Source organism: Rhinatrema bivittatum, chromosome 4, assembly GCF_901001135.1.
Source record: "Rhinatrema bivittatum chromosome 4, aRhiBiv1.1, whole genome shotgun sequence".
Taxonomy (NCBI): domain Eukaryota; kingdom Metazoa; phylum Chordata; class Amphibia; order Gymnophiona; family Rhinatrematidae; genus Rhinatrema; species Rhinatrema bivittatum.
The window spans coordinates 180040164-180053515 of NC_042618.1; the positions used below are offsets into that span (position 1 = coordinate 180040164).

Consider the following 13352-nt stretch of genomic DNA (forward strand, 5'->3'; position numbering starts at 1 on the left):
TTATTGCAATGGTGTATTTTGCATTCATTTTTTTTTAAAGGGAGAGAGCTTGGGTTTGGTTACATCTTGGTTCATTTGACCGGGTCCCCTGAGGTAGGGGAGGTCTACCAAGAGGATATGGTGGACAGCGAGGTAACATGGGGAGATAGTTGGGGGGGGGGGGGGGGAAATTCCTGCATTTCTTTTAGTTTTGAGGGGAGGCAATAGTAAACTGCCACAACTCAGGATTATTAGTCTGTACCTCTGGGTGTCTTTTCAGCTTTTGTTGTTTCTACGGTATTGTGATGGCACTGTGGGTTCTTTCCCTTAATGTAAAGGGACTCAAGACATATAGAAAGTGTAATCTCCTCTTGCAAGAATTATCTCACTATAAAGTTTCTATAGCCCTAATACAGGAGACTCATATAAGGAAATGGCATGAACATGAACTGTTCTTTAAGGATTATCACCATATGTTTCTAGTGGCTAGCAATAAGGGAGGGAAGTATGCGGGTGTAGGTATTTTGATTTCTAGGCAGGTCACGTTTGAGCTTATTTCTCAGAAGGCAGATCTCCAGGGAAGGTATACCATGGTGAAAATGCAAATGGGTCTGAATGTTCTTACCATTATAAATGTTTATGCTCCCAACCTCAACCAGTCCTTATTTTACTAGCCCTTGACAAAATGTTCTTACCCCAGATCAAGGGATTGCTGATTTTTGGGGGAGACTTCAGTTTTTCCTGTAATTCTAAATTGTATAATTCCTCTGGCATTATAAGATATGCCCTTGAGGCAAGGAGGGTGCTTAGCTCTCTGATGTCCAAGTGGAGTCTAGTGTACATATGGAGACAACACTATCCTACATCTCAGGCATACACTTTTTACTTCCATCCTCATGGGACATATTCCCGCATTGACTATTTTCTAGTAGATAAACTATTGCTACATAGGGTTTGTAAGGCAGGGATTGGCGATATAACCTGGTCCAATCATGTTCTTATCTGGTTTGACCTACAGTTACCTGAATCTGATATGGGCCAGCAATTCTGGCAATTGAATGACAGCTTATTGAAGGATGAGAATTTTTGTAAATCTTTGGGTTCTTAAATACAGGAATACTTTCAATTGAAAACCCAGACTTCAGTGTCCCCTGGGGTGATATGGGAATGTTCTAAGGCAGTTATGAGGGGCATTTTGATTTCTCAGGCTTCCTTCTGCAAGAGAGAGAGAGAGATAACAATCGAGATTTGCTCTCCCAGACAGAATGACTAGGTTGTCCCAGATGCATATGCTGAATCAATCTCAGAAGGTTTTTCAGCAATTGCTTATCTCCCGTGCTGAGTTGAACACCTTAGAAGATGATCTCTTAACATACAAACTCGACTTGGCACTCCATAAAGTTTATGAAGGGGGCAACAAAGCTGGGAGCTACCTGGCCCAGAAATTAAAAATATTGTTCACTCTGAATTCTATAGCAAAAATTAAGAATGAAACAGGTGAGATGGTGGCTGCCTCTGCCAATATCTGGCAGTGCTTTTCTACCTTTTATGCTTCTCTTTATGGCATGGATGGCTTTATTACTGATAATGCTATTATAGACTGTCTATCCACTGTCTCTCTGCCGCATCTTTCTACTGAATAACAGCTGTTTTTAGATAGACCTATAAGTTCCCTAGAGGTGATGAATGTATCAAAATGCTTAAATCTGGCAAATTCCCTGGCCTTGATGGGTTCACTAGTCAGTATTATAAACGCTTTGCTCCCTATCTGATTGATCTGTTAAAGAGTGGTTTAACCATGTACATGATGGTGAGACTTTGCCACCTAGTTCTAATGTTGCTGGTATTTCTATCATTGTTAAGTCCCTAATTTGGCCTGGGATTTTGCGGTGTCCCAATTTCAGGCTTTAATGGACATCCATAGGAGTATTCATGTGAAGAAGTGGTGTCCTGCTCGAACAATATATGGTAGGCAAAATGCCTCTTTCTGTGCTTCCGTGGCGGTTGTGAACTACGTGGTGACCATTAGTATGCCTTCCATGTGTTCTTAATATGACGCTATATGTTTGGGCTCAGTGGAGGTCGGTTTTGGTTGGTGGGAGATGCTATTTTCATGCTTCTCATCTTTTTCACAATGTTGATTTGCTGTTGGCATGCAGAATAAAACTTTTGTGACTTGGAGCTCACAAGGTATTATGTGTCTTGCTCATCTTCTCTCCCGGGGATCCTTTATGAGTTTTTCTGATTTGATTGAAATCTATGATTTACGACCCTCAGATTTTTTGGCCTATTCCCAGGTGCATAAATTTTTTATTCTCCCAGAATATTCTTTCATTTCTATGGAGCCCTTGGATGCCGGGGCCAGCAAGTCTTAGGCGGGTCTCTGTCAGATGAATCCCGGTGGATGTTCATAGTAGGCGGCCAGGGACCAGCAGAGGTATTGGATGGACTTAGACAGGTCCAGACAAGGCAGAGGTCCAGAAGCCCAGGCGGCAATGATGGACCAGAGAACAAAGATAGGTGATGCCCAGGTAGAAGAAGGCCGAAGCCTAACAAGGCCAAGTCCGTAGAGATAACAGAGGCGAGGTCAGGAACAGGCTGAAGTTGGGGCAGGTGGCAGTGCTAAGCAAGGTACAGCGGTGCAAGGGTCGAAGCCAGATATCAGTCCTGAGCATAGTCCTCGAAGCACGGGTCAAAGCCAGTCCTGAGCGTGGTCCAATGAAGCAAGGGTCAAAGCCAGTAATCAGTCCAAGGCAGAGGCTAGGTAGGAACCAGGAACAGAGTCAAGAACAGGAACCAGGAATGAAGTCAGGAACAGGAACGGGCAACAGAGCACACGACTAGCGTGGAGACCTATTGCCAAGGCAAGGAGTGAGTAGCAGGCCCTGCCTTAAATAGCGGGGCCCGATGATGTCATCATCCGGGACCGCGGGTTGGTTTCCTGCCGCGGCCCATTTAAAAGCCGACGAGACATGCGCGCGTGCGCCTAGGAAGAGGCAGGACACTGGACGGCGGCATCTCCCCGTGGCACACGTGGGGAGACCCGCTGGGAGCCGGAGGGGTCCGCGGAGCAACTGGGAGCGCCCAAGGAAGCAGTGAGGGTGCAGGACTGGCAGGCGGCTGCCCACCACTGCCAGTCAGGATGGGCCAGGTCTGGGAGCCGAGAGCCGGAGGTGAGTAGGCACGGTTGCGGGCCTGCCACAGCCGGGGCAATCTAAATTTTACTGATGAATGGTGAAATTGATGAACGTTCTTTACAGCGTTAGTTGTTTCACTATGTGATAGCACAAGGTAAACTCTTTAAATAGATTTGTTACCTTCCTTCTTTTTAGTACATTTATTGGAATGGTTTATATATTTATTTATTTGTATGCTGCCTAAACTATGACCCTAAGTGGCGTTCATACAAACATGCACAAAATAAAAACATATAAAACGGAAGAAAACACAAACATAGGAGCTCATATAACCTGGAGTTCAGCTATATGTTCGGGGAGCAGAGGTCAATAGTGTATAAAAATGCCTGCCTACAGAAAAAAGCTTTTGCTATCATTTTGAACGTTTTGTGGCAGTCCATCATTCACAGCTCCTGAGGCAAGTAGTTCCAAAGAGTCAGGGCAGTGACTGAAATGGCTTGCTCTCTGGTGTCTACAAGCCTGGCCTGTTGTGCTGAGGGTACATCCAGAAGTCCCCTCTGTGAGGAGTGCAGTGCCCTATCAGGATTACAGATCTGATGTAAGGCATTAGTCCAGGGCAGAGCATCCAAGTTCAATTTAATTCCAATTGATAAATACATTTACTCTTCCTCTCCAATCAGAATTGAGGCAGTTGTTAAGCGCCCTGACAGTTGATAGGGGACAGTTCCTTTTTGTTCAGGTTAGTCAAAGTCCACACAGAGAAATCCTAATCACTCCTACCTCTCCTGAAGATCTTCTTCCTTTTCTTTACTTGATGAGTTTCTTTATTCACCTACTTCTTCATGAATCTCCTTGAGGTGATAGTGAACCTACTATTAGGTCCAGATATTCCTCTGCTGTCCTTCATTCCTTCATCCAGGAATGGAGGAGAACCCACTCCTCTTCAGTTCGCCTGTGTTCTCTAACTGAGAAACACGACTCCATTGATTTGCGTACACTGATCCTATGAGTGAGTACTCAGGCGTGCTAAAAAAAAAAATGCTTCAAAAAGGGAAACCAAAAATAGGAGATGAGGAGGGTGAAGAAAACACCTACCTCGGAATCACAAGAATTACCAATCATGGTCTGCACTGTTCCAGACACAGTTCTGTAAGGATTTCTAAGAGTATACTGTAGCCTGGAGGATACTGCCCACTTACCCCTCCCCTTTTCTCTCTCTTTCTAGAGAATACTGGCAAGGCTACAGGAACTTACCACTTATTACCTTACATACAATCTGAGAAACCCCTGAATAGACAAGCATTTATGTCAGAATCAGACCTTTATTCTCAGACATATCAGACGTACTATTCAGAATAATACACACAACTTATGCCTCTTAGATAAGAAACTTATACTATAATCCTTAACACGGCAAGTACTTAGCATACTATAGGTGAACTCGGATCAAGGATAACCTTGATTTACTTAGGATATTATTAATAAACTTAGCTAAATATCTCCATAACTCTTAGAAGGTTAACCTTTGTCTCACCACTAATGATGTCTCAGTGCTGAGGCGGGAGAGAGGCTGAGTTAGTGGCCCCAGTCACCTGCTGAGCTTAGAGGACTTGTCTGATCCCTGGAGAAGAAAAAGGTTTGACTCAGTCTGCTAGGTAGCAGGCAGGAGACTCTCTTACTTGCAGTGCCTTCCAGGACATGGACTCTCGCCCACTTGGTTACAGAGAAGAACAGGGATTGATGGCTCGGGTATCATCTTCTGATGGTGTTAATGGACCTTCTTCACCGCCACCCTCTGAGCCCCTCTCCTATGCCATTTTTAAGAGCCCAGAAATGCATACTCAGGAGCTCATACATAGTAAAACAGGAGCATGAAATGGAGCCTCTTCTTCACTTCGAATTGCTGGACTCCCCTTTACTTGACTCCCTCTGGCGAGTGATCTCCGACACGTGATCGGGCCGTGTGACATCTGACTAGGGAGATGATCTGGCTGAGTGACAGAGCTGACCTGTTGGATAAGACCCTCTTGCACGATTGGAGGGTCTCATCTCCAGGCAGAACTCAGCTGTTCTTACACACACACCCCTGGCCTGTATTGTCTTAGGTCAGGTCTGTTTACAGAGAGGAGAAGTTTTCCTTCAGAGGTGCCTTGTTAAACAGCTGTACTGGCAGACGAGGTATCTTAGTCACATATTGCTGTTCTGGCTTAAGATGTTCACTCTGTATTTCTGCTGAAATACAGGCTAAGTGTCTGGAAGCTCAACCGGAACTTGTTTCCGGGTGAGCTTGGTAATGTGGGCCCGTGCCGCGGCGAGCAGAGAAAAGGGGAAAGGGGGGGGGGGGTAAACGGGGGGGCACCGAAAGGCAGGGTCAGCGCGCGGGCAGATAAGGAGGGGGGGGGGGGTGTTAGGAAAGGACGCCGAAGAGGGGCCGGTGATTGGTCAGCGGGGGAGTTACCAGGGGGACGAGGGGCCGGATTGGCAGGGGGGGGTGGAGTCGCGGGAGGGGATGAGCCGGGGGATTAGGAGGGCGTGCGCGCGGCAAGCAGACTCGTGCGGCGGCGCAGCGGAGAGCGGCTGGGGAATTTTGTTCCCTCCCTCCCGCCCTTTCTGTTCAACTGTTTGGGTAAGTTGTTTTGTTGTCGCAGCGGGGGCGGTTGGCCCGAGCCGTAATGTTGTTGTTGTCAGACTATGGGGGTTTCAGCTGGTACGGGACGGAGGTTGACAACGGGGGGCTGTTGTCAACGCTGGGGGCTCCTTGCTAGCAAGGTGGCGGGAGACCCTGGGGGGGCCTGGCTCCTTGCAGAGGGGCGGCGGGAGCCCACCCGGGTTCGGCTCCTTGCAAGCAAGTGGCGGGAGTGCGAACCGGGGGTGTGAGGCCGGATCAGTGAGCCAGACGGCTGGTAATGACCATCTTGCCGGGAGCGGCGGATGGTCGGGGTACGGGGATGCTGAAACCCGGATGTTATGTATATTGTTAAATGACGGCTCGGGCCGGTGTATCAATAAAGCTGCGGCCTTATTTAACCCGACTATGTCTATTGGAAATTATTGGGAAGTGAATGATGGGAGACGAGCGAGTGTGGTCACGAGTGCCCATATTACATATTGTGAGTCAGAATCCATATTTTGCTGCATAGAGGTAAAACGTCAGTATCTCCCTACTGTTTTTCAAAATGGTTAAACCTCGCTTTCTCCTTTCTGAACCCAGATCTCAATCCAGAGACACCAGAGGCTTTCCTCCTGAAAAATAAAAAAAAAGCCAGGGAACAGCTATGGATATGCTGTCCCTGGAAGGGTCAAGACTCCACACCTTAAAATGGTAGCAGGGATTTATATATTCTAGGCTCCCACATGGGGGAACTACAGTCTGACACTAGCTATTCTGTTTCCTCCCATTCAGTAAATGGATCATTCCTTCTCATAGAAATTGGTTTCTAGCTGATATCTGGGAGGATCTCTGCATAAGGAATGAAGGAAATTATATAGAGAAGCATGGAAAATTCTCGGAAGAAGCTCTTCAGTATCACTGTACAGAAAAAAGAAATCCAGGCACACCTAGGAAAAGATGGAGTGACGGTGATCTATAATGAAGCCAGAAAAGGCACTGTTGTCTAACCCAAGATAAATGGTGGTGACCGGTGGTGACCGTTTATAGGCCAATGCAATATCATGCGCATAAAAACGTGCATCCAAAGTGGGCGCCTGTTTTTTTAACAAGCACACTTCCACCTCTCCTGGGCGCACAATGCTATATTTTAATGAGCTGCTGCATTAAAAAGGACACACTCAGCTAAAATTTTGCATTCCTAGCACTCAAAAACAGGCAGGCACACAGCCTAGGAGACATGGCTGTGTGCCTGCCAGGAAAACAGGCGCTCAATACAAACGTCCGTTTTATCCTGCTGCAGATAACTCACATACACAATATACATGCACACCTGCAGTGTGTATATTGTGCACCCCCAAATTCTTTTTTTTTTTTTTTCGTTTTTGAGCCCTTACATTTTTCACCTTATTTTAAGCACCACAAGCTGTAGAACTTAGTATCACAACAAAACTTAGTCGTAGGAACCACAGAGACTAAGGTTTTTTTTTTGTTTTTTCATCTGCTCTTGGCTCGCAGTATGACTTAATGTCAGCTCCGGGGCTGGCATTAAATTTGCTACATTATAAAGTATGCGTTGGTCAACCAGCAATTTTTTTGCATCCTGGGTAATAGCTAATAGCCTCATCTACATGGCATTTATATGTGATGAGCGCTATTGGCTACCTTTGTTTGGACTCATGTTTTGGATGCTCTAAATCCCCTTATTGTATCGTGTTGCTCTAATCCCCTTATTGCATCCAAAACCTGCGTGTAATCGTGGCTAACCTGTGTACTAGGCTGAGCGCACTTTATTGCATCAGCCCCTTACTGGGCAATATCGGCCGAATTTTATGAGGCCCACACATACAAATACCGGCAGTTAAGTGTGTGGCTGGGCCCTGCATGCACCACGCGCATTTTCTAAAAGGCCTGGCCATGCTTGTAACCACAGATACACGCAGAAATGCTGGACCTAAAGAAAGGGGTGGGCCTGGGGGCAGGATCTGGGCGGGGCAGGCCAGGACAGCACCATTAGCCACTGTCCCGATGAAGCGTGCGCTGGCAGCCGGCCAGCGCATGGGGTTTAACTTCTGCTCCCAAGCAGCAGTAACTATAAAAATAAAAAAAATAGGGGATAGGTAGCTTCAGTGTAGGGGTCGAGGAGGAGAGGGGAGGAGAGGGGAAGAAGGGTAGGGGTAGGGAAGTTCCCTCCCAATCCATTCCTTAATTAGAGCGGACTGGGAGGGAACTGGCGAAAGGCCCTGTTGCGTTGGCGCACATTTCTTTCTAATATTCACGCATGTTAGAGGAAACCCGCTCGCACATGCACACACGGATTTTGAAATCCAGCGCACATGTGTGCGCAGGAATTGTATTTTATAACATGCGCGTGCATGTTATAGAATAGCCGTGTGCATGTGCGTATGCCGAGAACCGCACGCACATGGATGCACGCGCCGACTTTTTAAAATCAACCCCCATATTCTCATGCTTATATGCTGTAATTCCTTTTTTTGCTAACATAAAATATGTTGTGTCTCATAAATAAATTATTAAAGTTCACAATCTAGGTTGAGGACACTGAAGGAAGTTTATTCACACGAACTGCAATTAGATTTAGTATGGAAAATTGGGGAGATTCATATTTATTAGATGCTAGGGATGTGAATCTTTTTTCTAACGAATTGAAATATCGTACGATATTTCTAAATTCGTTAGAAATCGGTGAAAAGAAAGAAACGATCAATTTTACCCCCGATTTTTCGTAAAAATCGTTTTTTGAGTTAGTGCGCGCTAACTCATGTTAGCGCGCACTAACAAAAAACGTTTATTTTTGTTACTTTTTGCTATTTTTGTTAGTGCGCGCTAAGCACTAACCGGAAAAATGGTTTTTCACTAAAAAAAAAAAAGGGGGAAACGCGGGAAAACGATTTTTTCCTGTGGCCAGACGATTCCGAAAGCGGGAACGATTGGGCACCCAATTCACATCCCTATTAGATGCAACCTGACAAACTGAATAGCTAAAATAATATCTCACATGCTGTATTCACATAACCACACTTGGTTGGGCATGAAAATACTGTACTCTGTGACTATGGAATAATAATATTTCTGTAGCTCAGACTGAATATTCTGTCTCCTTCAGATGTGTTTCTCGTTCATGCTGAGTTCGTTGTTGAGAAAGCCCAGACTCACCGCCATAACTGGCTTCTTCCTAACCCTTTTATTGGGAGCTATAAGTCTTATTCTTGTGATCCTTCACGTCCCAAGATCTTTGCAATGGATTTTAAGTCTTTTCTGCCCTTTTGCCTTCGTCACTGGAATAACACAGGTACAAATAATGATTTTTTTTGGGGTGTGTGTTAGCATGTGTGTAAAACAGCACAGTGAAGAATAGGGAAAAATACCCATCATTGTCTCTTGTAGAAGCTGAGCCAGGCAAAAGTAAAATAAAGAGAGACAAGATAATGCACATGTAAGCAAAAAGGGGGATGAGGGGGAGGAAGCTGCACTGTAAAGTTTATATATTTTGTAGTAAAGTTTGTTTTTCCTTCCTGAAGTTACCTTGCTGGATTCCCTGCTACATTTTTACTGCTCTACAGCAATCAAGGAAACAGATTTTTATAAGCATATACCATCAATGACAGACTGTGAGGAGAAAGGCAGCCATGTTTTGGGGCAGATTTTAAAAAAGTACGCGCACCTGGCGCAAAAAAGATTAAGCCGGATTTTAAAGGATACGCACATAGCCATGCGTATCTTTTAAAATCCGGAGTCGGCGCACGCAAGGCTGCGCAAAATCGGCAGCCTGCGCGCACCGAGCCGCGCAGCCTGCCTCCGTTCCCTCCAAGGCCGCTCCGAAATCAGAGCAGCCTCGGAGGGAACTTTCCTTCTGCCTCCCCCCACCTTTCCCTACCTAACCCACCCCCCAGCCCTATCTAAACCCCCCCCCCCCCACACCTTTATTATAAAAGTTACTCCTGCCCAAGGCAGGCGTAACTCGTGCGCACCAGCCAGCTGCCGGCGCGTGATTCCTGGCCTGGGAGCAGTTTCGGAGGCCTTGACCACACTCCTGGGCCAGAACCACGCCCGTGGCCCCGCCCCCAGAACGCCCCCAGATGACGCGCTGCCCGTGACACCCCCCCCGACACATCCCCCCAGGAAAGCCCCGGGAATTACGCGCGGCCCGGGACTTGTGTGCGCAGGGGGTGGAAGGGGCAGCTTTTTGGGTGTTACGCCGCATATCTTACGCGCATACTCCTTTGAAAATCTGCCCCTCTATGTAGTTTTGTTGTATTCTCATTGCTGGAAGATGCTTATTCGAGGCAGTCCTGGATTAGGGAGGTAATTGTGATGGTCGTGAGGATAGGTTGGGAGTGGGTGAGTCATCTCCAGTCCAGTTCAGATTCGGACTAATATTTGCACAGCTTCAGCTCTGATTCACTTGTAGAGACAGTTTTAACCCCATTCAAACCTTAACCCAGTTGATTTTCAATAAATCTGAATTTAATCAGATTGGTTCCACTTTATATAAATATCTGGTAGACTCAGACTATTTAAATTCATGACAACGTTCAAATGCTTTGGAAATATTTGCATCCAAATTGGGCCCAAAAGATCAAGACCAGATGAATATGGAATCCCATATCCAATGAATGGCCTGAGCTTATCACAGTCAAAATATGAATGGCTCACTTTTCTCAATCCCTCTTTCAATTTCTGATTATCCATACTCCCCCACTTCTGATGTTCAGATTTGATCTAATTTGCCCCTACCTATATTCTATAGTAATACTGTCTCATTAAGTCCTAATTGCTAAAATGCATTGTCATCATAGATCTGCCTCTGAATTTGGTTTGAGCTGGATAGTTCTGTTGGTGTTGCCTCAGTGACCAGCTTTATTACCTGGGACTGCAGGCAAATGAAGCACCATATTTAAAAATTTAAAAGCATCAAAATAAGTTCAGTTAAAAAAAAAAAATGTAATGGGCATTTATCCCCCACTGATTGGTTTGTAATGTCAATGAAACTTATTCACTGCAAAACACAATTTAACCATTTAAAATGAATAACAAAACATTCTGTACTAAAGATATACCAGTCGTTAGTATTTTACTTATTCTTACCTTTACTTTTAAGTGAACAATATTAGTTCTACATATTCTACAAGTGAACTGTTGCTGTAATAGAATGTCTTCACAGCATGGAGATCAGCTGCTAAACCTAGTGCTACTGTGAAAGGTGCCACTCAGTGCCAATCTGCAGACAAAAACCTTACAGACCACCTGGGCCTCTGCTCAGGCATGACATCCCGTATCGATGATTCATGAGCCTGAAATGGGGGCCTAAAAATTGGCTGATTTGTGTTTTTTTTTTTTAAATCAGTATTCATACGACAGAGTTCCATCCAAGTATTTTCCAGGGATAAGACCCAGATTTAGGCTTAGGCACCTACCCAGGGCAGTAGATTTTGAAGGCTTCGAATACCTGGGCCAGGAGGATCCTGCGCCCACTTGCTTTTAACGCTGTGGCATTCTGTCCCCCTTCCCTCTTCCTGCTGTACAACTCTACCTATGGGTGCCAAAATCTTAAATCCGGCCTTGCCAGAGTTGATCCCTTTGGGGGAGGGGATTGTTTGTTTTCTGATCTGGAAATATTAGAATAAAAATAACTAAGGCCTTGATCAGAATGGGACTTGGGTGCTTTGATCCGTGATATTACTGATTAACAAATGTAATTATTTTTCTATTTTTATTACATTTGATTACCCATGTTTATCCAAAAAGCATGAAAGCAGAGAACAGTCTATAAAACAAAAGATCAAAATCCCTCCCCAAAAGCAATGCTTCCATGGGACATGCTTGGCTATAAATCTGCTCATTTGAATTATAATCATCACAGTCTGGAAAACAAAAAACCTCATCACTTCTGCTTCTTTCAAGGTCTGTCTTTGCATATTAGTGCCCTGAGCTGTTTTGAATTGCAATAGCCAATTTGTTTTATAAATTGAGCTCTAATGCAAATTTCAGTCAACTTACAATACTTGATACATAAGAATCCTATTTTTATATTTCACACTGTTTAAATACATATTATTATTGCTTTGCCATAAATTGTGTATGGTTTTGTATTATTTTAGGTTTTCCATTTAGAAATGAACATGAAAGGTGCCTTGTTTTCTGAACTCATGGAAGATGCATACCCGGTGTTTATGACGTACATCATTTTGGTTCTGGATGCTGTTCTCTACATGCTGTTGGCTGTTTATTTTGATAAAGTCTTACCAAGTCAGTATTAGTACAGTTCAATCATTTTCTGTGGTAATTTTTCTATTCATATGTTACCTTCTGCATATTTTTCTTTTCCATAAATTAAAATGTGCATTTGTCTGCTTTTCTTTGCAGAACCAACCCTAAGCTTTTTGATAACATGTTTTTTCATCACTTTTTTTGTATAAGCTGATTACATAATAAGAAAGCTTTCCCAGGGAAAGGCTTTCCTTTTGAATATAGCTGGATAAATTAAAGGTAGCTGGTCTAACTTATCCAGCTAACTTAACCAGATAAGTCTCAATATCGCTACTTATCTGGCTTATTTAGATAGATAATTAGCTTCTCCCCATTACGTCCTCATCCGGCCCAGTACTTAGCCTGATAAGTAGTTATTCAGCTAAATGACAGCTGTTCAGCATGACTGGTTATTCATTTGCCGCCACTTAGCTGTTTAAGTCCAACTTATCCAGTTATGTGGCACTGAATATCGGGCCCTTAGATTATAAACCCTCTGGGGATAGAGAAATACCTATTGTACCTGAACGTAACTCCCCTTGAGCTACCAATGAAAAGATGTGAGCAAAATCTAAATTAAAAAAAAAATAACTGCATGGTTACTAATTAACATAATATATATATCACATGTATCAGTGCAATATTGTACATTAGTTTGTTGATAACCATAGAAATAAGGTTCATAATAACATTTTCTTTCTTTATCAGATAAATATGGAGTGCGTCTTCCCTTCTTGTTTTTCTTGAAGTCCTCATATTGGCGCAGCAATAGGAGATATTCTGATGACATCATCACAAAGAAGGAAGGGACCGACCATCCTGTTTTCGGTGACTGTGTTGAGCCAGTGCCTTCAGAATTTCATGGGAAGGAAGCCATTAGGTAAAAATATGGGAAGAGAGAACATGATGGCAGATAAGGACTATAGAATCCATCTAGTCTTCTCAATTTCTATATCGCCACCATTACTGATCATTCAATAGCCACATTTTTAAAAAAAAAGAGACTCTGTTTGTAGGAGCATTGGTGAGACCTCATCTGGAATAGTGTCTCTCCAAAAGGATATAGATAGTAGGGTTGTGCATTTGTTAGATCTGTTTTCGTATTTTTTTAGTGCATACTAAATCAGAATAGTGCACACCAAATGGAAACAAAAATTTTACAAATATGTAAAAAACCAATGAAGCTAAAAAAAACTGTAGAGTGTAGAGGCAATATAGAGAAGGGCTACCAAAATAGTACAGTGTCTACATCATAGGCCAGATGACATGAGGCTTGAGAAAGAGGGCTAGGAAAGATACCATGGACATTCAAATCTTGTATCTCATAAGGTATAAATATTGCATAAGGAACAAGCATT

At 44.0% G+C, this 13352-nt stretch overlaps 1 protein-coding gene across 2 annotated transcripts in view; it reads left to right on the forward strand.

The window, feature by feature from the left end:
• Nucleotides 1–13352, forward strand: part of LOC115090341 (ATP-binding cassette sub-family A member 9-like) — a 306577-nt gene that overhangs the window by 71106 nt on the left and 222119 nt on the right. For both annotated transcript variants that reach the window (XM_029599290.1, XM_029599291.1), the window contains exons 7-9: nucleotides 8852–9037; nucleotides 11847–11994; nucleotides 12703–12874. In XM_029599290.1, the coding sequence (XP_029455150.1) occupies nucleotides 8852–9037; nucleotides 11847–11994; nucleotides 12703–12874 (506 nt within the window). The remainder of the gene's footprint in view (nucleotides 1–8851; nucleotides 9038–11846; nucleotides 11995–12702; nucleotides 12875–13352) is intronic.